This window comes from Perca fluviatilis, chromosome 8 (genome assembly GCF_010015445.1).
Source record: "Perca fluviatilis chromosome 8, GENO_Pfluv_1.0, whole genome shotgun sequence".
NCBI lineage: Eukaryota > Metazoa > Chordata > Actinopteri > Perciformes > Percidae > Perca > Perca fluviatilis.
This window is the reverse complement of record NC_053119.1, coordinates 12,638,729-12,666,421: the sequence shown is the minus strand read 5'-3', so window position 1 is coordinate 12,666,421 and position 27,693 is coordinate 12,638,729. Positions and strand designations below refer to the sequence as shown.

At 41.0% G+C, this 27,693-nt stretch overlaps 1 protein-coding gene across 1 annotated transcript in view; it reads left to right on the top strand.

The window, feature by feature from the left end:
* The first annotated feature begins 6,253 nt into the window (after nucleotides 1–6,253).
* The window catches only part of itpr2 (inositol 1,4,5-trisphosphate receptor, type 2), a 59,788-nt gene continuing 38,348 nt past the window's right edge, over nucleotides 6,254–27,693 (top strand). Inside the window, exons 1-26 of the mRNA XM_039809584.1 lie at nucleotides 6,254–6,629; nucleotides 11,405–11,475; nucleotides 11,882–12,000; nucleotides 12,118–12,204; nucleotides 13,616–13,774; nucleotides 14,643–14,741; nucleotides 15,370–15,453; nucleotides 15,594–15,740; nucleotides 16,711–16,806; nucleotides 17,117–17,161; nucleotides 19,310–19,461; nucleotides 20,353–20,452; nucleotides 20,636–20,796; nucleotides 20,892–21,033; nucleotides 21,253–21,411; nucleotides 22,421–22,593; nucleotides 23,123–23,242; nucleotides 23,476–23,658; nucleotides 23,818–24,069; nucleotides 24,159–24,306; nucleotides 24,436–24,583; nucleotides 25,364–25,551; nucleotides 25,659–25,782; nucleotides 25,879–25,936; nucleotides 26,060–26,225; nucleotides 26,410–26,577. Of these exons, the coding sequence (XP_039665518.1) occupies nucleotides 6,538–6,629; nucleotides 11,405–11,475; nucleotides 11,882–12,000; nucleotides 12,118–12,204; nucleotides 13,616–13,774; nucleotides 14,643–14,741; nucleotides 15,370–15,453; nucleotides 15,594–15,740; nucleotides 16,711–16,806; nucleotides 17,117–17,161; nucleotides 19,310–19,461; nucleotides 20,353–20,452; nucleotides 20,636–20,796; nucleotides 20,892–21,033; nucleotides 21,253–21,411; nucleotides 22,421–22,593; nucleotides 23,123–23,242; nucleotides 23,476–23,658; nucleotides 23,818–24,069; nucleotides 24,159–24,306; nucleotides 24,436–24,583; nucleotides 25,364–25,551; nucleotides 25,659–25,782; nucleotides 25,879–25,936; nucleotides 26,060–26,225; nucleotides 26,410–26,577 (3,441 nt within the window). The 5' untranslated portion in view covers nucleotides 6,254–6,537. The remainder of the gene's footprint in view (nucleotides 6,630–11,404; nucleotides 11,476–11,881; nucleotides 12,001–12,117; nucleotides 12,205–13,615; nucleotides 13,775–14,642; nucleotides 14,742–15,369; nucleotides 15,454–15,593; nucleotides 15,741–16,710; nucleotides 16,807–17,116; nucleotides 17,162–19,309; nucleotides 19,462–20,352; nucleotides 20,453–20,635; nucleotides 20,797–20,891; nucleotides 21,034–21,252; nucleotides 21,412–22,420; nucleotides 22,594–23,122; nucleotides 23,243–23,475; nucleotides 23,659–23,817; nucleotides 24,070–24,158; nucleotides 24,307–24,435; nucleotides 24,584–25,363; nucleotides 25,552–25,658; nucleotides 25,783–25,878; nucleotides 25,937–26,059; nucleotides 26,226–26,409; nucleotides 26,578–27,693) is intronic.

Here is a 27,693-nt window from a genome sequence, read left to right as displayed (position 1 = left end):
CTTTAACTTCAGCCATAGAGAAGGGTACTTTCCACCAACAATCGCGCTGATTTCCGTTATGCCAAAGAAGGGTAAAGATCCTTACGGATTGCTCAAATTACAGGCCCATCAGCCTCATCAGGACTGATATTAAGCTTTATTCCAAAATCCTGGCTCTCCGCATAGAGCGCTTTATCGAGAAGCTAGTCCACCCCGACCAATCAGGTTTTATGCCCAAGCGTCATGCTGCAGACAATGTACACAGACTATTTCATGTAATAGAAGAAGCCAAAAACCTTCCAACAACGGCAGCAGTTTTATCAGTGGACGCGGAAAAGGCTTTCGACCGCCTAGAGTGCGGCAAGTAATGGAGAGGCTTGCAAAATTACTTGCATCCCTACAGCGAGTTGTCCAGGACAACTATGAAACTATATTAAGTAGTGTTCAAAGGGATCTGGCCAATTGGTCTGCACTGCCGACATCACTACGCTCCAGGATTACTGTTGTTAAAATGAACATAGTTCCTTGTGTGAACTTCTTAAAGGTGCTCTAATTGATGTGACGCATTTTTTAGGCTAAATTTTTCGTCACATACAGCAAACATCTCCTCACTATCTGCTAGCTGCCTGTCCCCTGAACACACTGTAAAAAAACACGGTCTCTGAAGACAGCTCAGGCTCCACAAACAGTAACAAAAACAAACTGCGCCAACCTGCCCCACGAACCATAACAAACAGTGTTCCAGCCACTAACCGACAAGAAGGAGCTGGTTGAGCCATCACTGCAGCAGCGTTAGCACGTAGGCTACTTCCACAATGCGTATTCATGACTCAATCAACTCCTTCTTGTCGGTTATTGGCTGGAACACTGTTTGTTATGGTTCGTTGTGCAGGTTGGCGCGGTTTGTTATTGTTGGCGTTTGTGGAGACTGAGCTGTCTACAGAGACCGCGTTTTTTTTACAGTGTGTTCAGGGGACAGGCAGCTAGCGGATAGTGAGGAGATGTGCGTCACATCACTTAGAGCACCTTTAAGTACAATGATCCCCTTACCCCCACCGATACATTTCTGGAAGAAACTTGATACCTTAATCCGGTAATATATTTGGAATAATAAACAACCTAGGCTAAAATACTCTACCCTGCAACGTACCTCAAACACGGGAGGCTTGGCCCTCCCCAACCTTAAAGTGTATCACAGAGCCTTTCAGCTACGGGCCCTCAGAGTGTGGATGGACCCCTCATCTACAGTCCCATGGAGAGAAATCGAGCAAAACCTCACTGGAAGTCTAAGACTGCAAGACCTTGCCTTTGCAGGTGTGTGGCCAAAAAAGTGTATGCTAGCCTATGGCCCTGTTATCACCAACACATTGACTAACTTTAAACCGGTGGAGGAGCAACTACAGTTAGGTCCGGAAATATTTGGATTGTGATACAATTTTCATAATTTTAGCCCTGTGCACTAACACAATGGATTTGAAATGAAATTGAGATGGAATTGTAGTGCAGACTTTCAGCTTTATTTTGAGGGTATTTACATCAAAATTGGAGGAAGGGTTTAGGAATTACACATTTTCATACATAGTCCCCTTATTTCAAGGGACCTTAAGTAATTAGACAAATTAATATAATCATAAATAAAATGTCCATTCTTAATACTTTGTTGAGAATCCTTTGCAGGCGATGACAACCCAGTCATCAGCAGTCTGGAACCCATAGACATCACCAAACGTTGGGTTTCCTCCTTTGTGATGCTTTGCCAGGCCTTGACTGACGGTGTCTTCAGCTGTTGTTTGTTTGCAGGTCTTTCTGCCTTACGTTTTGTCTTAAGGAAGTGGAATGCATGCTCGATCGGATTGAGATCAGGTAATTGACTCGGCCATTGTAGAATATTTCACTTCTTTGCCTTGAAAAACGCCTGGGTTGCATTTGCAGTATGTTTTGGGTCATTGTCCATCTGTACTGTGAAGTGCCGTCCAATCAACTTTGTTGAATTTGGCTGAATATGAACAGACATAATGTTCCTATAGACTTCAGAATTCATGCGGCTGCTTCTGTCATATCATCAATAAACACTAGTGACCCAGTGCCACTGGAAGCCGTGCATGCCCATGCCATTTAACTGCCTCCACCATGTTTTAAAGATGATGTGGTGTGCTTTGAATCAAGAGCCGTCCCAAGCCTTCTCCATACTTTTCTCTTCCCATCATTCTGATACAGGTTTATCTTAGTTTCATCAGTCCAAAGAATGCTGTTCCAGAACTGGGCTGGCTTTTTTAGATGTCTTCTGGCAAACTCTAATCTGGCTTTTCTATTCTTGAGGCTTATGAATGGTTTGCACCTTGTGGTGAACCCTCTGTATTTGCTCTTGTGAAGTTTTCTCTTTATGGTAGACTTGGATAATAATACGCCTACTTCCTGGAGAGTCTACTTCACTTCACTAGATGTTGTGAAGGGGTTCTTCTTTATCATGGAAAGGATCCTGTGATCATCAACCACTGTTGTCTTCCATGGACGTCCGAGCCCTTTCGTATTGCTTAGCTCAGCGGTGCGTTCCTTTTTTCTCAGAATGTACCAAACTGTTGATTTGGCCACTCCTAATGTTTCTGCCATCTCTCTGATAGATGTTTTATTTTTCCGCAGCCTAAGGATGGCCTGCTTTACTTGCATTGAGAGCTCCTTTGACCACATGTTGTGGATTCGCAGCAACAGCTTCCAAATGAAAATGTCACACCTGAAATCAACTCCAGATCTTTTATCTGCCTAATTGATGTTGAAATAATGAGGGAATAGCCCATACCTGCTCATGAAACAGCTTTTGACTCAATTGTCCAATTACTTTAGGTCCCTTGAAATAAGGGCACTATGTATGAAAATGTTTGCAATTCTTAAACCCTTCTTCCAATTTGTATGTAAATACCCTCAGAATAAAGCTGAAAGTCTGCACTACAATTTCATCTCAATGATTTCATTTCAAATCCATTGTGTTAGCGCACAGGGCCAACATTATGAAAATGGTGTCACTGTCCAAATATTTCCGGCCCTAACTGTATGCTACACCAACAAGTGGCATCTGGACACCCCAATTTGGCACAATACACACTTAATGTCTGGTAAAAAAAACCTTTGCTTGTAAGCAGTGGAGTGACAGAGGCATTTATACTGTAAACCAGCTATTCAATGAGAAAGGTTTGTTGAGTTTTGAAGACCTAAGAGCTAGATTTGAGGTCCCCAGCACATCCTTCTTATTGTATCTGCGCTTAACAGCAGCCCTAAAATGTTGTGGAATGCCATGGGGAAACAGTCTTGAGCCGCACCCAGTTATTAAATGGTTTGTTGATTTTCCTGTGAGAGGATTAGCGTCCAAGATCTATGCTAAACTGATGCAAGTATTCATAGGAGAACTCCCAATAGCAAGGAAATGGGAGTGAGAACTGCGCCCTGAGGGGAACGCAATTAATTGGGAGACAGTTTGGGACAACATTTTCCATTGTTCAAAGAACCCAAATCACCAGCAGATCCACTTCAACATATGTCATAGGACATACTGGACTCCTCAGAAGAGCTACATCTCTAAAGTCATTCCCACTCCCTATTGCACGTTCTGTCAACCTGAACAAACTGGAACTTTCCTGCACATGGTCTGGGAGTGTGAACAGGTGCAGTTCTGGAATAAAACAACATCAATAATATCTGATGTGATAGGATGTTGAATTCATACTTAATGACGACTCTAAATTACACCTGCTTGGGAGACAGAAGAAAGTTTGGCTAGCCGGCTCAAACGCAACCAAGAAAATGATAGCTCAACACTGGCTCTCCCCCCCACTCGCTTTGTATAAAACAGTGGTTGGCGTATTTTCTAGACATAGTTATGCTTGAGCTCTCTACAGCAAGGGTTAACAAAGCCAAATCATCGACTATAGATCTATGGAAAAATGCAGCAGCACAAGTATCAGTGCTAATGACCTCAGCATCACAAGAATTAGAGGAGAGTGACTAGACAAGGTGTGATTTCTGTTTTTGCTTATTTGTTTGTTTTTGTTTTCCTAGAAACTGCAGGGTGGGAGAGGGTTTTTGTTCTTGTTTAATTGTGTTTGTCTGTTCTGTATGTTCAAAAATATAAAAATAATAAAAACATTGATCTAAAAAAAGAATATCAGGAAAGTTGGCTAAAAGTAATCTGAATAGGCTGCAGTATAGGCTTTACCTATATTACCAGGTCAACAATGGTCAACATAATGTTCATTGTAGCATAACAATAGGCCCCAGAAGTCTAAATTAGTTATTATTGTCTCTCATTAGCAGATCACAATAAATACAGTTTGATGACTGTTGCCATAAGGAGAGTTTACTCAACTTCAAAGTTTACTGTACAACTCAATGCAGTTTTGCCACAAGATAACATTTCATTTTAAAAGTAATACAAACCCTGATTATAAAGTATAACTGTTAAGCTAGTAGATTTATTATCAATACTGTTATTATTTTATAATTACCCTATACTGTGGCCCATTCAAATAAACCCAGATTACTTTTAGCCAACTTTCCTAATGCAATAATTGCTTTAGATGGGATAATATTGGGAGGTTCTGTTGCCACGGCTGCAGGACCACTGTGTGTGGAACGTTACCCTTGTTTAGCTGGGAAATCTGCTCAACTTGTTAACAGTAAGTCGACACATCAGGACGACAATCATAACACATTGAAACATCACATATAGTAACGACCGAGTGAAACGACACATAGCATCGACATTACACATAAATGCATATTAAGAATCTAATAATGTCATTATTAGATTCTTAATATGTATCGGCATTATACTGTTGTAGAGAGGTAGACCTGGGAAAGAACCTTTATGCATACCCTTTCCATCCCTGGCAATCATCTGCAGATATGTCCAGACATCCAGCATTTATTGCGCCCAAGAGGGACATCTGATCATCTGGCTGGTGATCAGACACTTTCCACTTCCATTCACGTTAATAATTCCTCCGTGGGGTTGGAGAGTAAAGGAAGGAAAACCATCCTGGGATGAGCCTTGAACCACTCTGTGACTGGAAGAGAATAGTGAAACACCACATAGTCCCACACAATTTCAAAACGTCCTGGATTCTGCCTCACTTGGCACACATATTTTATTTTATAGAGGTCATCAAGGAATGAAAATAGGTGCTCGGTCTTTAAAGGTCCCATGACATGGTGCTCTCCGGATGCTTTTATATAGGCCTTAGTGGTCCCCTAATACTGTATCTGAAGGTTTTTTCCCGAAATTCAGCCTTGGTGCAGAATTACAGCCACGAGAAACAGTCCCACAATGAGCTTTCCTTAGTATGTGCCATTTCTGTGTCTGTGGAGAGAGGGGGGGGGCAAGGTGGAGGGTGGGGGTGTAGCCTTGACCAACTGCCACTTTGCTCGTTTGAAAGACATGATGTCTCTCTCTCATCGGTGGGCCAAATTCTCTGGGGGCGGGCAAAGCAGAGAAAGGGGAGGTAACCTTGCTCCTTATGACCTCATAAGGAGAAGATTCATCTGAGCTTTCATTTTCTCAAAGGCAGAGCAGGATACCCAGGGCTCAGTTTACACCTATCGCCATTTCTAGCCACTGGGGGACCACAGGCAGGCTGGAGGAACTCATATTAATGTTAAAAAACCTCATAAAGTGTCCCAATAAGCAATAAGCATTTTTATTTTTTGACTTAATTTTAGATGTAGCCTAGATGTAGCAGAATGTGCCAAATTGCAATCCAATTTACAGTCATTTAGTGGTATGTACATTTAACACATTTTTATAATAGTATGTAGACATTTGCAAAATGGAGTGTAAATACACAGATTTGGTGGTGGTTGAGTTTGAATGTTAAAAAAAAAACGGATCAGGAAATGGGAAAGGTGTGGTCATTGCATTGCAGAATTGTGTGACTAAGCAATGAAAAGTGATCCACACTTTCACTGTCCACACACTGACTGTTGTGCTGACCGTGTGAAGAGTTTTGAAATGGGTGAAGTCACTACTGAGAAATGTTTATGCCAAAATATTCACAAATCCTATCATGCAATATTCCAATAGAAACAACAAGTAGGACTAGGTAATCTTTTAAGAAGACTTTATGATACATTTGACCTATACGTACACTGCGATGTATATTATCTTCTAACAACTATGTTGATGATTTTTAAGAGAGCCAGCACCGAATAAAAAACAAAACATGTCATTGAACGGAATTGGCTCGCAGCCCTGACAGCAGCAGTCTCCTCCCCCTGAAGTGGATGTGAAGAAGAGCACCCTCCGGTTTGTCTGACATACAGGAAGAAGTTGAAAGTCTCAAAAAGACAGCGCTGTCTTCAAAACTCGCCAGTTTCTTTTGCACTTTTGCTTCCCCCCCACCCCCTTAGTCGACTTGCTGAAATGTAGAGCTGGAAGTATGAAGGGGAATCTGAGGACTGCTGCTGATCTGGAGGCTCTGTAAACGTGTGGATTACTTCACCCGAAGAGAAGAAGTCGTTTTTAAATGGAGAAACCGGGACAAATCTAAAACGTATATTAATTGAGCGAAAATGTCAGAGCACAGGTCTAGTTTTCTTCACATTGGAGACATTGTGTCTTTGTACGCGGAGGGCTCGGTGAATGGCTTCATCAGTACTTTGGGGTATGTTAGTCTTATGTGCCTTTTACTTTCTACTCGCTGGGGACTCCATATGGATTAATCCTCATATCTTTACTACTTTCACGTTGCATATGATACCACTTCATGCCTCTCTTCATTTTCACTTGAAACTGCTTTTAGTCAAAACTTAAAGTGCGACTTGTGGTACAAGGCCTGTCAGCGCGCAAACTGCTGCCTCTCAGGAAATTCTTCACGTTTACGCAAATGTAACAGGAATGCAAAGCAGCGTGTTATTTACTCCGGTAGAAAAGTCGTAATGGTTTCAAGCAGATCATTTTGTTGTGGTGCCCAAAGTAGGGTCCGGGGACCCAGAGGGCGACAGTAGGTGGTGCCGGGGGTGGGGGGCGTAATAATAGCAAAATAATACACTATCATTTGAAGTTAGGATAGTTGTGAGGAATTTGAATGGTGCTCACACCTTCTCACCTACAGCATAAAGTTACTCAGTTATGTAGACCATTAAACAAAATACTTAAGAGACATTTAGACATTTACAGATAGTTTGATTGTGTCTATGCAAGTTATCTGACCCTAAACGAACACTGCATTATCCCCTCTAATAATACTGTGAGGATATCTATTATTTACGTGAGTAATTGAGGAAACCATGTCTATGTTGAGAGCGTTTCATACACTTTGAGGTGTCCATGTGATCTTCTATATTATGTAATATAGTATAGCAGCCAACTTTAGAAGAGATCTGAGCCACATTATGATTTGGGAGCGAGTGATTTGCAAGATTCAGTCATTAGGCCATCGTTTAAAGCATTGGTGACCAACCCTGGTGGTCAGAACCCCACAAGTTAAGTAATGGGACAGGAGAGAAGAAAAAACATTACTTTTTTTTTTAATCTATCAGACTTTTTACTAATCTTTGCTTTGTTTGTGAAATACTCTGTAGTCTTACAATTGCTGACTACTCATAGACATTTAGTTTATAATGAGGGTTTGCAAGTGGACACCGCTTCATTTCACCCACATGAGTTTGGGAACCACTGCTTTAAAGTGTCAGTTTTTCTTTTTCCTTTAAGTTTGTCATATAGCTTATACTGTCGGTTGTCAGTCTGACTTTATATTTTAGGCTGTGTGTAGGTGTGATTGAAACGTTATTTGTCACACAGCAGTGCAAAAAAAAAAAAAATGTCACCAGCAGTTTGTTTGGCTGTAGTTCCTCCCGAGCTGAAAGCTTCCGCGCAAGGTGGAATGCCTTGTGGTTCCTGGTGCACGCTGGCCTCTGAACCTGCAGAACATGAGTGGAAAGATCGACTGGCCGTGAGGAATGAGTGTACTCCACCCACCACCTCTCCCTTTTCTATCTGTTCACGCTCACTCTTTCCTTTTTCTCCCTTAAATACTTCATCTTACAAACAGTAATTTCATAACAGCTGGCATACTCTGATGCATCTTCTCTAACGCCTTGTGCTGTGGAGGATCAAAACAATTAAATGTCTAGGAGAAAAAGGCAGCTAAAAAAAGTTAGCACCTTGACTTAAACTGTCTGCAACAATGTTCCCTGGCTGCCTCACTATCTGCAGGAGAGCACACAGTCAAACTACTTTATTTAGCTGAAAAGCTCCCTTAACTGTAAAGGCTTGTGCTAATGCAAATGAAAGCAGCAGCAGCAGCAGCAGCACACACAGGGGCTGTACATTTGAAAAAGCAAAAGTGCACAGCGGTTATTGTTCACAGCTCTTGTTGTTGTGAAACAAAGCAGTAAAACTCTTATCAACGATTCAATAACTCATGTAGTTTGACAGCTGAGCGCCGAGTATGTTGGGGGGCTGTGCTGTGCCAGAGCAGAGAGAGAGAGAGATGATATATATATATATATATAATATATATATATATATATATATATATATATATATATATATATATATATATATATATATATATATATATAGAGAGAGAGAGAGAGAGAGAGAGAGAGAGAGAGAGAGAGAGAGAGAGAGAGAGAGAGAGAGAGAGAGAGAGAGAGAGAGAGAGAGAGAGAGACTGCAGGAACCTCCCTGAACCACAGCCCCTGTGAGCACAATGTAACCTCGGCTAAGGCCACTCATGCCCTTGTTTGCTTTGCGAGTTCCTCACACACCTTACATTGCAAACACTCAAAAGCCAAATGACCTTTGAGTTTCCTATAAGGTCAGAACCATTCATCGATGTTGACCTTTTTGATTTTGTGATCATGATCAGAAAGCATCACTTTGGAGATCCAAAATATATTTTGGTTTGATAGTAATCATTCAGTTCACTTTCTTGTGGGCTTGTAGTGCTTATACTATATAAGAGATGGCCTACATTATAGGACAAATATAGAATTATTCTGTAATCATTATATCATTATTTTCCCATTTATTATATGTTCCATAAGAAGTGAAATAATGGCAGGATACATTTAATGAGGAAGTGCATGACTCAATTAGATTACTATGCTGCTTTATCAGCACGTTGAAACATGCAAAAACAGGCAGGGTGTCGAATCTTTTACACTTTTCTTACAGACGAGTCATTCCTCTGCACTTTAGCTTTTTCTTTGAAAACACTTGTCAGAACAAACCTATCAGACCTGCTATTCTGCACGCATTACATGCTGTATTTTTTTTTTCTTTCTGCATTGTTGTCTCAGTCCGCTCAACACAAGCAGTGGAGCTAAAATTAGCTCGCTGCCTGGTATCATTGGTTCATGTTTAACTCAGTTACAGAGCAAACCCTTGCACTAGCTGAGATAGTCAGGCCTCTCAAAGCCTCTCATTTTAAACCAAAGCCTGTCTCTCTGCGGACTTAAGGTTACGTATTTATGAGCTGGAGGGACTTTTCCAGACAGCCTTCCTGTTTAGCCATTTAGCACTTGATTCTGCTTCCTGTTGGGCTCTATTGTGTCTCATTTAGATGTAACTCTGATACGGAGTCGGAGGAAATAATACACAGCCTCTGAATTGACACTGATCAAGTGCCGTGGCATTAATAGGAAATGGCTCAGCTCACTTCAGCATGGCTGCCAGCTTTGTGTGAATTGGAGGAATTGTGCATTGCGTTATGTTTTTCCCCAGTGGACGGGATGAATGGATGTGCTTGTGCACCTCGGCCTTTGGTGCAAATGGGATAAAGGGAATGGGATGATATGGATATGGAGCTGCCGGTGTCATAGAATATATTCCAGCAGGATGATAAAGCCATCTGTGACTGTAAAACTGCAAACAACCTACACACACTGTATGTCCTAAAAAACTTCCTCAAACACTGTGACCCTTGCCCTCAGAGAACTGGTTTCCCATACATGAATTACACCTAGTTCTCAACTCTGTACCTTTTACACCAGATTATCTCACATTTGCTTTCTCATATTGAGCCTTGTCTTGACTATACTAAACCAGTTTCCTGAAGGAGGATTAGAGTTACTCCAGAAGTAAACTAAGTCTCAAATAAAACAAAGCATTTACTCTAAATATCTGTCATCATCTCCGTGACTCTGTCAGCCAAACGTGTGAATTTCACTGACTGTGAAAGGACTGTGTAGGGATCGACCAATACGGATTTTTCAAGGCCGATACCAATTATTAGTAGTTAATAAAACCGATAACCGACATTTTAAACCAATATGCATTAACAGTGAAAAAGAAAAATCTTTAAGTCAAAATTAAGATTTTTGCAATGTTACAAAATGCTTTGAGCAATTATTTAATAAATTAGAAACTTTCAACATAATACGGAGCAAAAGATAGTCAGATGGTGTTGTGGGCGGGACATTAAGTCAGACTCAGTGGTGAGTGAAACCGAAGCAGAGGGACAGACACAGAGCTGTAGCGCACTTTTTAATTAACTATCGGTTATCAGGCAAATAAAACGCTGATACAGATAATTGAAAACTGCCAAAAACGGCCCGATAATCAGTCTATCCCTACTGCTGTGCATTACTATACCTGTCAATGAAACATTTCTAGTGTGTAAAATAATCAGTAACTAGCAAATAAAAGGCTAAGATGTGGGAAACGTGGCAGTTATTATTAACTGGATGATACCCCTCGAATGCACTCTAATCAACCCTGCACAGAAACCACAGGGTTTCCTCTGGTGGCTGCCTACATGTTTTAGGAACCCACAGTAGACGTTGCAGAGAAACTCCGTCTTCAGTGACCAATACAATGTTCACGTTCAGCTTTATTTACATTTTACATACACCATGTTGATATCTGGTTTTGTTACATATAATTATGGATACAGTATATATTTTCTATGCATCCATGTGAAAGCCACAGACACCTGGATATCATTTAACCCCGCTTTAGCCATCATGTTACAACCCCCCCCCCCCCGAAAGCGGAGATAAAAGTGATGTTAAATTGATGAGGAGCTCTGTTCAGAAATGTTCAAAGCATCGGTCTAACCCTAACCATAACCATAACCAGTGCCTCCCAACGGTGCCTTCCAGGCAGCACTACCTGGAAGGCAAAAAACACAGATAAACTCACTTTCTTTTGTTGCCAGCTGAGCTTTTCATCCTGCGGCTGGCCAATCAACTGTAGAGCAAGTGTGGTTTTGAACCGCATTCAAAAGATTGGTTTTAATAGCATTCTGAGACTCTGCTTTGTGTATTTGCATTTTACTGTGATCCCACAATTAGACTACAGTGTGTGCCATGTAAATCTTTGTTTTTAAGGTGAGGGATTTACCTATGCTGAAATTATGCAGATTTTGATTATGATTGATGATTTTTGATTGAGTCATTTTTGATTATCATTTTGTCCTTTTCTCTGCAGGCTTGTCGATGACCGGTGTGTGGTCCAGCCTGATGCTGGAGACCTGGCCAACCCGCCCAAAAAGTTCAGAGGTGTGTATGAGTGTACTAGCCGCACTGGTTCGAGGTTAAACACACACTCACTAACACTAACACTCACACTAACACTAACACTCACACTTACACTCTCTCTCACACACACACACACACACACACACACACACACACACACACACACACACACACACACACACACACACACACACACACACACACACACACACACACACACACACTCTCACTCTCTCAGTGTTTAGTACAACATTGTGGTTTTAGAGAAGCTTGTATGTCTTTAAGTGGCTCCGCAGGCCGCTGGTGGGTCAATCACCATCAACCTCAAAAATGCTGTGTCACCACATTAAGACCATTGAGTGCCACTTAAGACTTGACTTAAAAGAGAGTGACTCCTGTATGCCTGAATGCTTCTCTTCTTCTCCAGATTGCCTCTTCAAGGTGTGTCCCATGAACAGATACTCGGCCCAGAAGCAGTTCTGGAAGGCAAAACAAGGAAAACAAGGAAACAACAATACACAGGCAGACCTGTTTAAGAAGTTACAGGTAGAGCTTTTAAAATAACAAAAAAAACAACAAAAAAAAAACAATCCCAATTTGCATCTAGCTCTCCATTTTCATTTTCATCCCAACGCTGTAGTAAATCTCTGTTTCATTACTCAGGATGCGGCTGAACTGGAGCAGAAGCAGAACGATTCCGAGAACAAGAAGCTCCTTGGAGAAGTTGTGAAATACAGTAATGTCATCCAGGTACAGCCCATCTCTTTAGTAAACACCTGCGGCTTCAGATTGTCTCAAGTCGAGAGGCTTGCTTCGGTTTTCTTGTTTACCAAGGTTGTGTTACTGTAACTCAACCTCTGATACGACAGGCAATTTCATAAAAGTCCACAGTTGTAGTATTTGGTTTCACTGATTTCTAAAATCTTGTTTTACAGGTTGTCAAAATTAGATTAACTTAAAGTGCTCATATTATGCTTTTTGTCTTTTTCCCTTTCCTTTATTGTGTTATATATCTTTATTTGTGCATGTTATAGGTTTACAAAGTGAAAAATCCCAAAGTCCACCCCAAAGGGACTTACCATTTCCAACAGAAAACACTGTTCACAAACTGCTCCAAACAGCTCTATTGTAGTCCAGCCTTTACTTCTGTGACGAACGTGTGTCTCTTTATAACACGTTATAATGCTCGCGTAGCTGCTATACTCACGCCCTCATACTCTGCTTCTGACTGGCTAGTAGTCCTTACCTAGCTACTGCGCATGTACGACTCCCAACAAAGATGGAACAGAAGTGAGATTTCTCACTCTGTAGCTAAAACAGAGAGCTCAACAAACGGGGTGGAAAGAGGAGCTGCAACAATGTGCAGTACAATAAAATATGGTGTTTTGTGAAAATTAAACCATGTAAACCTATTCTGATATAACCTCTAAACCTCTACAATTATGATCCTGAAAATGACCATAATATGAGCACGTTAAATGGAACGGGGAAATGTATTTTGTGGTAATACACACACTTTTTCAAATGAGGCCATATCAAATAAAATATTAAACAAACTCTTTTTAATTAAACAAGAAGTTGCCTTGTGGCGATAACCAACATTCTTATTATTATTTTTTTCTCCCAAAAAAGTTGTCTTACTGCTGTACAGTGGTGGAAAGTAACTCTTATAATACAATAACTCAGGTACTGCGCTTGAGTAGTCGAATCGACTAAAAGTTATTGACTGCTTTAGCGGCTAGTTACATTACAGATTAAGAGTTTTGCATACAATACATATGGTGATCTCAAAATATTTTTGTTTGTCTTTGCAGAGCTGAAACGATTAGTTGATTAGTCAGTTAATCGATTATTGATTGTCAGAAAACTATTTGATAATTACTTTAAGTCTATGTCAAACATTTCATGGTCCATGGTTTAATTTGTTGTTCTGTAATTGGTTACACAATTAAAATTATGTTTAATACTTTGAGGGTTTGGACTGGTGATTGGACAAAACATGCACTGTGAAGGTGTACATACTTTTTCAACATTTTCAATGCAGGACTTATTACTTATTAATATTTTCACAGTTTGGTATTAGTACTTTTACTTAAGGATCTGAATACTTCCTCCACCACTGCTCTTGCAGTATTTAAACACTCCGACTCTTCTGTCTCAGCTCCTGCACATTAAGAGTAATAAGTACCTGACGGTGAACAAGCGTCTCCCTGCTTTGCTTGAGAAGAACGCCATGCGGGTTTCTTTGGACCCAGCCGGGAACGAGGGCTCCTGGTTCTACATTCAACCCTTCTGGAAGCTCCGCAGCGAAGGAGATAATGTAGGTCTCTGTCCACTTGGTGCTACACACATTTCTATAGAAACCAAGTACTGATCAACAACATTTCTCTCTCTTAAAAGTACTTTTTAATCCTATACAATGTCGGTTCATTGTTCGTCCTGTCCCAGTAACATTTCTGATTTTGTCCCTCCCCTTTTGGCTTTAGCATCGTATGGTTAAAGGTATTGCTCCTGATTGTGCATGGTGTTTGTACATGATGAGGTCAGACACAGGATGTCATGTCAAAAGCATGGATGCACCGGCCTTCCCCTTGCATGTTAGACGTTTTAGGTTGAGCTTTAAAAGCATCCAGTCGAGTTGTTACTTTCTATCTACTGCATATCACTGATGCTGTTTCATTGTATCTAAATTGTTTTTGAATATACCAGCACAGCACAGGGATAAGTGTGATGAGCAACCCGTTTCTGAAGCCACAGTGTGCTTGTGTGTGGCTGGTTAACCGTAGATACTGTGTAGACTCTATTATAACTTAGATTGGGTTAGCGAGCATGTATTATGCAAGCGATGATACAATAACAGGCAGTGTACTTTCCAGTCCCCCATATCTCTGTATGCTGCATTCATGTCCACTCACCGTGGTACGGATGAACTTCTTTGCAGTGAGCAGCTCAACCGCTCTCTCATGTGAAGCTCAGCCTGTTGCTGTTGCACATAGTGCCTTTTTTTCTTTTTCTTTTTTTTTTTTAAAGAAAGGGGGTGTTTGCAGACTTTAGACTTAAGCCCCTTGCATGGACACACACTTACTGTAACTTCTTGTTTAATCCATTTACCACCCAACACTTCTTGAAGTTTAGCAACCGGTGTCTCCACCTGTGCTGGGATGTGACTGTCTCTTATTGGTTTTAAGGTGGTGGTTGGAGACAAGGTGGTGCTGATGCCAGTGAACGCAGGGCAGCCTCTTCATGCCAGTAACATCGAGCTGCTCGACAACCCCGGCTGCAAAGAGGTGGGACTGATTAATCTATATTGTTTCTGTCAGTACTGAAACAATTCAGTATAGCTGTAATTAAATTGGAGATGTTCCCATACAATTTTTTCCTTCCCGATTCCGATACGTGAAAACTAGCATATTGGCCGATACTGAGTACCGATCCAATACCAGTATATTGCTGTCGCTAATGTTGTTGTACAGTCTGGCTCAGGTTAAATCCTTTTGTAAAACATGAACAAGTACAGAGAATTAATACCAGAGAACTTTCTTTTATTATCTACTTTGACAGTCAGTCATAATGGATAAAGAACCTTAATAAACTACTTTTTTAAGGTAGATTTTTTTTTTTCAGGGCTAAATTACATAGTATCGGATCTCACATACTCGCCGATACCGATACCAGCATTTTAGGCAGTATCGGAAGTATTTCCGATTTCTGGTATCTGTATTGCAACAACTCACCAAGAAGAAACTATAGCTTGTCATCTAGCTGTGGTTTATCTAATAGTGTTTATGAATAATCTATCGGCTTAGTCGTTTAAATGTGGTCGAAACAAAACAATGGTTTTTAACAGACTGCGTGTCTATGAGAAGTATTTTATTCCATGTTGTGTTTTTCCTTACTCTCTGCTTCATGCTGCAGGTTAATGCTGTTAACTGTACCACCAGCTGGAAAGTAACATTGTTCATGAAGTTTAGCGACTACAGGGAAGACGTGCTAAAGGGGGTATGTTGTTTTTATTGCTCTTCGATCTGTTTCCTCAGTGCATCTTTTTAGCACGACTGCATCTGGTTTCCATGTTTTCAGAGCAAACGGCATGCAGTTATCTTGTGGCAGTCTCATGTTTTGCTTGTGTCCTCTGTCAGGGAGACGTGGTGAGGCTGTTCCACGCTGAGCAGGAGAAGTTTCTGACCTGTGACGAGTACAAGAAGCAGCAGCACGTCTTCCTCAGGACCACATTGCGGCAGTCTGCCACCTCCGCCACCAGCTCCAAGGCTCTCTGGGAGATCGAGGTGAAGCACACACAGGACATTTTTTTAAGATTATTTGAAAAATGCTATGTGCCATCCGTCGCCTGCTCTACCAACTGAGCTAACCACGCGCACGCAGGAATTTAAAGCATCTTTTGTTTTGCCATTGATACTTAATTGATTGATTGATTGATTGATATTAAAATCATTGTTTTTTTTTTTTGTTTTTTTAGAAAGGATGTTCATTTATCATGCTCTGGTGACTTTGTTCTGTGTGCAATTCATGGACAATTTAAATATGTGTTGTCCCTTTAGCAACAACCAGCCATACACCAGCTCAGTTAAAATTAACATAAGTCAACAAATGATGTGTTTTTAAGCACAACTAATGAACATTATCTCACACATTTAGACCATAATTTCCCCTCTGAGAATACAAACTGCCTGCCTGTCTGCCGCTTTAACCTGTAGTTCTTTGTAATCTCTATATATATCTATTGTACCGGACACTATGTTCCCCTTTATCAGTGTGCACTAAGTTGAAGTTCCTGTTGTCCTTCTGCTGCCAGAATGTACATATGTTATCATATCAATTGCTGACATGTTGTTGCGCTAGTATGACAAACACAAATTCTTGTACTTGTACTTGGCACATAGGGTGATACCGCAGTGACAGGCTAAAAACTGGAAGTCCTTTGGTTTGGGAGTTATTCTCACTTTGAATAACCTGTCTAAATAAAATAAATCATCCTCTGACTGCTATTAAATCAATCCTATCCAACAAGAGCTGTTCTGTCTGCTAAACGAAACCAGAAACTAAATGAGCAGCGTTGTTGTACCTAAACTGAAAACTGTGAGCAATGTTATAAAAGTCCCTGTGCACTGTATCAAAGAGGCAGGCACTGACTGACCCTAAACCACATACATGCAGGAGACCGAAACCTCATAAACAGTGGACAAAAACGGATGCTTCTAGGTATGTAATGCTCCTTATTTTTTGTTTTCGTTCCAGGTTGTGCACTATGACCCCTGCAGAGGCGGAGCCGGCCAGTGGAACAGTCTCTTCCGCTTCAAACACCTGGCGACTGGGAATTACCTTGCAGCTGAGGTGAGTTTTACTTTTTATTTTTATTTATTTATTTATTTATTTATTTATTTTTTATAATTCCTAAATTTAGCTGCTTCCCACTAATATAAAACAACTGAGTATCTGCTTTGCAGTTTCTGAATATGCACAGTTGAAGGGGATTTTAGTTGATGTGCTGTAGGTGGCAGTATTCCCATTGATATGGCCACTATCACCCTTCTGCTGTTGTTTGTATATAGTTTGTATTTTAGGGTGATGGTGGATGATAATGAAATGATTATCATCAGAGCTTTTCATATATGAGGTCATTGACCGCTCAATTTCTGTGCAGGCGAACCCTGAATTCAAAGACAACACAGTGGAGCCCAAAGGAGAGGTGAGTCAGTCAAACAAGCACATTTAGCTGCAAAGTCACATACACCCGATCTCAGACTGGCTATTACTAACAGATTTTTTACGTGATTGTATATACTAAGTTGATATTTATAGTTCAAGACGCCAGCAGTGCAAATATCATTTTACACCATAGATGAGCCAGATTGACTGAAAGAGAGAATGAGTTGGTGAAGAGGAGAGAAGATTATACGTTTTAGTGGAAAGAACGATTATCTCAGCAGTTATACAGTGTCTGTCCAACTTCAAGCCCTTCCCTGTCTCCTCATCCTTTGGTTATGCAACACCACCAGTTGTCTTACACTCACACCATCTCTGAATCTATATCTATATCTTTCTTTCAGCTCTTAGCTACCTTGCACATTTGTATTCTGGCAGTGCAAGGAACATGCACACAAACTCCCTCAGCCTCACACACTTTCTCATGCACATGCTGAATTTCAGACACACAGGGGGCTCCTTACATAACGTCTGGGTGTGGGGGGTGCCCTGCGAGAGGGGATGGAGGGGAGGCAGACGTGCTGTCTGCTCTGCTCCACTCGCCTGTGCTAAGCTGGTGGGGTGAGTCACCAGCAGAGGGGGAGAGAAAGGAGGAGGAGGGGAGAGGAGTGGGAGGATAGAGAAGCTCAGGCGTGGAGGCAGCTCTGGGGAGCTTCCCATTGACATGCAGATAACAGTGGGAGAAATTAACCCTCGCCATTATGTGCTGCATCTACACAGCACACACTATACCAGCCTACGTACTGCAGTGTCTAACACACCACACAGAGAAGTCATGGCTCTCTGGCTACATCTCTGTGTACCGTAATTTGATACTTCATTAGTGTAAGAAGCTGTGACAGTATCGTTTGGCTCACATCCGTTCGTCCTCCATTGTAGATTTTATCAACAGTTAGGCTCATGTATCAGAATTTACATGAGCATATGTGGAAAGATATGGCAACTTGACACAAAATATTTCTATGCTCAGCTTCGCATAGGCTTACAAATACTCAACATAACAGTTCTTGAGATGAGGCTGAATTTTTATAACATAGCTGTACACCATTTATGAGGAAATGTAGGAAGTGTATAGTGTGTGTACAGTTTAAAATTGTGGCCTAGTGCTGCTGGGCATGAAGGTAAGAGGAGGTGTTGTCCTGCTGTGCACACTGCCGTTAGCCCTAAACTATTTATCAATTAATCAGTTAGTGGACAGACAAATACTTGATGAAGTTATTGTAACACTTATTGTTACAGTATCCCGTGTATTTATCGTGTGTGATGCCATCATTTAAAGTAATAAACTTGCCTTTTTTTTTTTTTCATTATTAGAAATTGAATTATGGTATGGTATGCCATGGTTATCTATTAGTCTGCAAATTATTTTACCGATTTATTGATCAATCATTTTGTGTAGAAAATGTCAGAGAAAAGTGAAATTGTAATTTCCCATTGCCTAATGTGAATATATTGCTTCTTTTATTCAACCAACAGTTCAAAACCCAAATATTTTCAATTTGAAAGAACAGCAGCAAATCAGCACATGTGAGAAGCTGGAACCAGTTATCTTGAAAAATGGCTTACATTTTTGTCAAAATTGAAAAAAGTTGCTGATTAATCTTCTGTTGATGGACTAATTGATTCATCAACTTATTGTACCTACATTTTGAGTTTTTTGATGGTTGGTTAATGAAATAAAAAATTTAACACATCAGTTTAGGCTCTGAAAACTTCTAATAGGCTCTTACACTTGGACACTTTAGTGATTCAACAATCATTACAGTCCATTCATGGAAACAGCTTACAGAATAATCAATAACCAAATCAATGATTAGTTGCAGCACGTACCAGCACCAAGCAAGATCCATTGACTTGCAAAAGTGTAAACACACTCGTGGGAACAAGCTTTGCATTCATCTCTCTTTCATAGACTTGAATATGGACTGAACATGTAGCACTGTGTACTGTATGTTTAATGATTGTCAGGACAGTATACAACCTACTGTGTCAGGGTTGATAAACGACTTAACTGTGCCATATAAGCTTTTAGACAGCAGATGCTAATTTCTACTTTGTGTGTGTCTGTGTGTCTGTGTGTCTGTGTGTCTGTCTGTGTGTGTGTCTGTGTGTGTGTCTGTGTGTGCTGCAGAATGAGACAGATACTGTGTTCTCCAAGAGGAAGCATCAAGCAGCAGAGAAGATTGCTTTCACCCTGGTTTCTGTTCCCCATGGGAATGACATTGCTTCTCTGTTTGAGCTGGATGCCACCACTCTGCAGCGGGCCGACTGTCTCGTGCCCAGGTAAGTCACTCACATTTGGGGCATCCATAACAACAAGTTACATCTGTTATAGTTGTATCAATGGGGGCATTTTTATCTCAAGTTCACATCACAAAGCACAGCAGTTCTTGTCAGAAAATCTGCCATTAGGCTGAGATAATATCACTTATTGTGACACCAAACCATCTGCTTTTATAAATTTGTATTCAAGTAAGTCTAATTTTGTTGTTGGTAATAGGACATTCTGAAATTAATAAACCAACACCTGTTGCTGGATAATTTCACAAATAATTTGAACTGAAATTCAAGCTAATTGAATTTTCTCATTCAATTTGCATGTAATAGGCTATACATGTAGACTGTAGAGATAAGATTGAGGACAGCCATGCTAGCTGCTCTGTGAGACTATACTTGGGCCCAGCAGTGCTTTGAGCTAAATGTCAGCATGTTAACATGTTCACATGACAGTGCTAACATGCTAATGTTTAGCAGGTATAATGTTTACTATGTTAGCATGCTAATATTTGCTAATTCGCACTGAACAAAAAAACCCCAGCTGAGGCTGATGTTAATATTAGTTTTCCAGGTATTTGGTCATAAACCAAGGTTTTGGCAAATTAGAATTTTGGCACTAGATGAAAAAATCAGGGCATCACTTAAGTTATTACAATTCATCCTGAGGGAGACATGAGTGTCTGTACCAAATGGCATGGCAATCCATCCCATTGTTGCTAAGATATTTCAGTCTGGATCAAAGTCGTGGACCAAACGACAGGCCGACATTGCTGTCCCTTTAGCCATGCTAGCAGCTAAATGAATGACCAAGATGGATATTTTTCAGTTCAACAACAGCAGTAAGCATACAATCAATTATGCGTATGACTGTAAATGACTTGTCCCATGCTTCCTCAGAAACTCCTATGTCAGACTTAGGCACCTGTGCACCAACACCTGGGTGACCAGCACTAACGTCCCCATCGATTCAGAGGAGGAGCGTCCGGTTATGCTCAAGGTCGGACACACACACACACACACACACACACACACACACACACACACACACACACACACACACACACACAATATACACATACGCACATACGCATACACACACACACACACACACACACACAAACAAACACACAAAACAAACCTGGATGCATTATTTGGACATTTCTTTTGGCTGTTACAATAGATCGGCACCTGTCCCACTAAAGAGGACAAGGAGGCTTTTGCCATCGTATCTGTTCCCCTGTCGGAGGTCAGAGACTTAGACTTTGCTAACGATGCCAACAAGGTCCTGGAATCCACTGTGAGGAAGCTTCAGTACGGCAACATCGCTCAGAACGAGAGGAGGTACAGATGCACAAGCGTGACGACACAGGTGACACAAGATGGTGTGCATATTTTATGATTTCTCATGTTATTTTTGCCTTTCATATATATTTTAGGTTTGTGACTAAGCTCCTGGAGGACCTGGCTTTCTTTGTGTGCATGGTACCAAACAACGGCCAGGATGTTCTGTCAGTGGTCACCTCCACACCCAATCGAGAGAGGCAGAAACTCATGAGGGAACAGAACATCCTCGCCCAGGTCAGCACACACACTCAGACACACACTTCTGTGTGTCGTTGCAGAATGCAGATTGATCTGAAGTTTAACATGAGGGTCAAGGATTGACAGTGATGACGAGTGCAAATCTTATCGCATTTCTACAGATTGGCCTTAAGAAGTGTACTTATTGAAAGTATTTTCCTGTTATAGATGCTTGGTTGGTTCTCCATCATTGTATGTTTGTTTCTGTTCCTCCAGATCTTTGGCATCCTGAAGGCTCCATTTACAGATAAGGGTGATGGTCCGATGCTAAAATTGGAGGATTTGGGAGACCAGCGCTATGCTCACTTCAAATACATGTTGAGACTCTGCTACAGGGTGCTACGCCACTCCCAACAGGACTATCGCAAGAACCAGGCATGTTTCCGCCTTCTACACAAGTCTAATATTAAGTGTTCATTGAGTTTGTCAGGCTCATTAACATACACATTATCACAGGGATGTGGGGAAGCTTAAGCATAGAGAGATGGCTTTTGACTAGGATCTTGTCAGATAGATTCTGATGACTGTCTGAAAAAATCTATGCAGAGACCACTGCTGCCTAAGTCAAGAAACCTAAGTAGTGCTCAAACAGTCGTCCATTAGTGGATCAAAAGAAAGAAAATCCTGACAAATTGTCACATATATTTTTATGAGATAAGAAATAGCACATTTTCATCTTATATAAATATATTTTTTATTTATATAAGGAATAAAACGCACCCATTGTCGGCTCAATACACTCATGTTTTTTGCTACTACTGTCACTGATGCTAGCTATTAGCTAGCTAGCTATTAAGCTAACCTTAGCTACTCCTGCATAACTTATTATATTAAATAATTTGACTGACATAGGACATCACTTTACTTGTGCAACTTCTCCTGAATTTTAGCATTTCACAGATAAAGTGTGTGGTTTTATTACAAGAGTAAAACAGGAAGAAAATACACGGTACCTTGCTAGAAGACACGTTTGTTTTTTATGGTTTCCTGCTTTTATTTTCATTCTCCTCACTGTCAGCCAGGCCATCTAATAATTACTTCATTAAAGCAACAGGCCTTCTCTTTACATTTGATATTTTGACAGTAGTAATCCCAGTAGTAAAAGGGCAGGTGTAACGATCACACTGCCCTTTGTCTTAATGTGACACTTGAATAGAAAAGAGCCATTGTTAATGTTATTAGTAACACCTGTGCTTTTCTACAACACTTAAAATTGTCTGCTGTGAAAAGGACTGATGATGGCGAAATGAAGGCTAGAGGCAGTGATTCATCACCTTTTTATGCTCTCTTCTCTACGTCTTTACTCAGACGTTTTCTCTGAACTTCATTTCATCACCACTTCTATCAAACGTGTTTAGAACCATATGTCTCTTGTGCCACGTAGGAATATATAGCCAAAAAGTTCTCAATCATGCAGTCTCAGATTGGGTATGAGATCCTGGCTGAGGACACAATCACTGCTCTGCTGCACAACAACCGCAAGCTGCTGGAAAAACACATCACAGCCAAAGAGATTGAGACCTTCGTCAACCTGCTGAGGCGCAACAGAGAGCCCAGGTCAGACATGTACACCTCCAGAAGCGTAGATGATCCGAGGGAACAATTCAATAATGAAAAGTATACGATAAATCTGACATTGTGCATGAAAATTAGTAGTCCTACATGAGACTTTTGTAACACAAGGACTGAACCCTATGACAGGAACACAGGATAATGCCAAATAATGCAATCCAATACGATATGTAAATCTTACCTACTCTACTTTTGTGAAATAATTCAGATTTTTATCAGAAATTCACCTCTAACATTCCCTCTACGGTCACTGTGGCAACATATTTTGTGGTGTGGTATTGGTGTTGCTGTTATTGTGTTTCCCCCTGCTTTTCATGTCAAAATACACTGTAAGAGCCATATCTGTCAAAAAAACAAAAAGGAGGGATGAAGAATTTTTACATGTAAAAAAAGGGGACAGACAAAGATGTTGTACCAAATGGCACAACATCAGTTCATGTGTTCTATTGCTAAAACATTGTGTGTTAAAACATTTGTTAAGCGTTATGATTCATGTCTGCTAATACTCATCCAGATTCCTGGATTATCTGTCTGATCTCTGCGTGTCCAACAAGACTGCCATCCCCGTCACACAGGAGCTTATCTGTAAATTTATGTTGAACCCCACCAACGCAGATATCCTCATCCAGACCAAGTGAGTCATACCCGTGGTATCTATTATATTTAAAACATCCACGTTGATCCTGTCATATTACATCCGTTCATTTTTAAACATGTACAAACGCGCACATTCAGTAAAGCGTGTGCTGCTCCCTCCAGTGTGCTTTTGTGAAATGGATATTTTCAGCAGCAGCAGCTCTACGTCAGAGTGTAATGTTTGCAGTTTTTCTTGTAACTGCTTTATGTCACACTCTCCTTCGCCCCCAGACTAATCTCTAACACAGACACCACCCTGGAGTCCTCTCTGCTGCAGGAGGAGGTGGAGGAGGAGGAGGCTTGGCTCTACTGGATCGACAGCCACAAGGAGCCTCACGGCAAATCCATTCGCCACCTCGCCCAGGATGCTAAGGGCAACCACAAGATGGATGTAGACATTATCACCTATTATAGGTGACACTGGCAATCTTGCTTTTAATTCCCCTTTCCCCAGTAACGCAAACATGGCTGAATCAAGCAAGCAGTAGTATGTGTTTCCCCTCTTTTTGTTCTATGTCCAATCTGCAAAACAAAATCCGTAAAACAAAACCATGTCCCTCGTCTCCTCTGTAGGTACCAGTTGAACCTCTTTGCTAAAATGTGTCTGGACCGTCAGTACCTAGCCATCAACCAGATCTCCTGTCAGCTACCAGTGGATCTGATCCTGCGCTGCATGTTTGACGACTGCCTACCCTACAACCTCAGAGCCTCCTTTTGCCGTCTCATGCTGCATATGCACGTGGACCGTGACCCACAGGAGGCCGTAGTGCCTGTACGCTACGCCCGCCTCTGGACCGAGATCCCCTCCAAGATAACCATTCACGAGTGAGCGCCTGTCTGTGTGATTACGTGTGTTACGTGCACGTGTATTTTGCGAGTCACCTCATGCAGATTGTGGTTGTGCTTTTCCACAGGTTTGAGTATGAGTCCACTGACACGTCAAGAGAGGAGATGAAGAGGAAGTTTGCCCCCACCATGGAGTTTGTGGAAGAATACCTTAAAGATGTGGTCTGCCAGCCTTTTCCATTCGGGGATGATGACAAGAATGAACTCACGTTAGAGGTAAAATAAACTGTTTCATCCACATTTATTTTCTCACGGGCTATTCCCGTCTCAAATTGTGCCTCATGGATGTGTTTTCATGTGCTGCTGCAAAAGTTTTGACCATGATGTTTCACTTCTCCCTTCCAGGTGGTGAATCTGGCTCGTCACCTGGTTTACTTTGGTTTCTATAGCTTTAGTGAGCTGCTGCGTCTCACACGCACTCTGCTGGCCATCCTGGATATTGTCCAGCACCCACTCACCTTCATGAACAAACTCAACAAGAGCCCAGAGGCCGGTCAGTGCAGTTACACAGCATAAGTGCTTTATATCATTGCGTTGGTCAATTAAGGTTCACTCTTTTATGTAGCGCTTTAAACAGAGTAAAACTTTATTTAGTTATTTCCTAGTTCAGGGATTAAGATAATTGAATTTGTAGGAGGCAGTTTCATAAATTGGGTAATAAAATAAGGAAGGCTAAAAGAAAACATGATTTAGTTTAAAATGATGATTAAAGGACAGAAAATAGCCCAGCGTCAGTAGTCCTCAGGTTTCTAGATGAAAATTTGGATGCAGCAGTTAAAAAATGTATGCAGGAGCATGGCTTAGCATTAGGATTTAGAAATTAGGTAATTGTCTTGCTTTTTTTTGTCCTAGTTAGAAGATTTTTTGCAGTGCCTGGGTGACAGTAGAGCCATAATATGAAGTCCCAGAAATGGAGACATTTCCATATGAGGTCAAAGATGACTCTGCAGGTCAGAGAAATGAAGGACCGATCTGCTTTTGGAAGTGAATTAGGATAGATTACAACTAAATTGAAAAACTTTTCTGGAAATATAGACAAAGTGGTAAATAAAAAAAGTGTGGTATTGTTTAATGGACTGGAAACACTAACTGCAGATGTATGTTTATTCAGCTGATGTCCTAATGGCATTTGCTTTAGCTTTTATGATACACATATTCAAAGTGTCACATGCTTGAGCTGAATTATGTCAACTATGTAAATGGATGTACTAAGTGATAGGCTTTACACACACACACACCATGCAAAATGTGTGAAGATTAATGTTTCCTTTAGGCAACAATGTCCTGCGTACGATCCACGGAGTTGGGGAAATGATGACTCAGATTATGATGAGTCGAGGTGTGCCACACAGCCTGCCTGACAGCTCTCCGTCCCTGCGCTACGGGAGAGGACACTTCCTACCAGACAATGAGGATGTCATGGTGATGGACACCAAGCTGAAGATCATTGAGATCCTGCAAGTAAGCGCTACCTACAGGATGTACATTTAGGGATTTCTGGTGAAATGTTGGCATTATTAAAAAAGAAATGTGATTCTATGTTTGTGTACTTTTTGTTTCCCTACCAGTTTATCCTGAGTGTGAGGTTGGATTATAGGATCACATACTTATTGTCCATCTACAAGAAAGAATTTGGGGACAAGACCATAACTGACAGCTCTTCCTCTTTGGCTGATATGCCCCAAGTGACTCGTGAGACTTTATTCTCTCCTATTGCAAGTACTAAAGCTTTCTTTACACGTCCAAAATGAGGTGTTTACTGACCTGTTAACTTTCTTTTGTCGCCAGCTTCTGAACCAGACATAGATGAGATTGCAACCAAAGCAGAGAGCATGTTTGCAGGGAGGTAGGAGAAGCTGTGCTTAAATACACTTTTTTTTTTTTTTGAATGACCTGGGTCTCTTTGGAAACGATTGCATCTGCTTTAAAACTTCCGTCTAAGCTTTATTGTGCACATGCATGATTTCAGCTCGGAACTAAGTGCGGTGGAGCTGGATGATGAGGGTGGCCGGACGTTTTTAAGGGTTCTTATCCATCTCATCATGCAAGATTACCCTCCAATGGTGTCTGGCTCGCTGCAGCTCATGTTCAAACACTTCAGCCAGAGAGCTGAGGTCCTGCAGGCCTTCAAACAGGTAGCGGCACGGTAGTTACACTTAAGCATTTTATAATTGGAGAGCTGACAGAGTAGCATTAGGCACTTCCTCTGTTTTGATTAGGTTTCTCCAAAGGCCCAAACAGCTCTATGCTTTCACACACATTTTTTTTTTTTTTTAATGTGTGTGTGTGTGTGTGTGTGTGTGTGTGTGTGTGTTCCAGGTCCAGCTGCTAGTGTCAGAGCAGGATGTAGAGAACTACAAGCAGATCAAGGCTGACCTGGACCAGCTGCGTCTGACTGTTGAAAAGTCAGAGCTGTGGGTGGAGAAGAGTGGAGTCTACAGCAGCGAAGACCTGGGGGTCAGGCAGGATAAAGAACAAAACATCGAGGTGGTGTACCATTATTTAAAGGGCATTTTCAGGTTCCTACTTGTATTTTGTGTTTCTACTAGAACATGTTTACATGCTTTACTGTTAAAAAAAGAAACACTCTTTATTTTTCCTCATACTGCCCATAGCTGCTGCACCTGTATACACCCTCTGTATGAGACCTTCTGTTGGAGCGCCCGTCTCTTTAAGCCCCCCTCCCGAAAAAGCCTAGTCTGCTCTGATTGGTCAGCTTTTCGTATCAGCCAAAGCTCCTGTTAATGGATTTTAGATTTTAGTGTGCCATTTATTTATCCACGAGAAGTTAATATATTTACCTTAAACATCCCATTGGTCATTCAGTTGCACTGTAAATAGCTTCTTTGTTTGTTGTTATTGTACATCAAAGCTGATGGAAAGCGGTTTTGTTGGCTTAGTACTAATAATGTGTGTCTGGCAGAACAGGAATCTGCTATTAGTCCGTCGTGCATGTAGCGTGTGTTTTTACGTCATTATTTTTACAATGATGCAATGATAAGGATGATAAGGATCAGTGCAGGGACTTTTCCCACCACACTGACAAAAATGGCTGGTAATTAGAGACAGGATGTAGAGGTTGTTGCATGCCAAATATAAACCCTTTGGAGTGAACACAAAATAATTGTGGAGCTTTACTTAACTGTGGCATAAACCTACAACTATTTAAAGGTCCCATATTGTAAAAAGTGAGATTTCACATCTTTTTTGACAATAAATATTTATAATAATAATAATAATAATAATAATAATAATAATAATAATAATAATAATAATAATAATAAATATCTTTATTAATCCCCAATGGGGAAATTACAATTTACACTCTGTTTTTACACACTACACACAGGCCTGAAATATACACACACACACATGCTCAGATCCTAAACATGCACTAATGGAGAGATGTCAGAGTGAGTGGGCTGTGACTGTTGAACAGGCGCCCTGAGTGGTTGGGGAGGGAGGGGTGGTGACTTGCTCAAGAGCACCTTGGCAGTGCCCACTCTGTACTTCGATCCGTACGGGGACTTGAACCAGCGACACCCCCCTGGTTCCTCCGTAGCTACTGTCACCCCAAGCCGGTTTAGGTGCTATATAAATGCT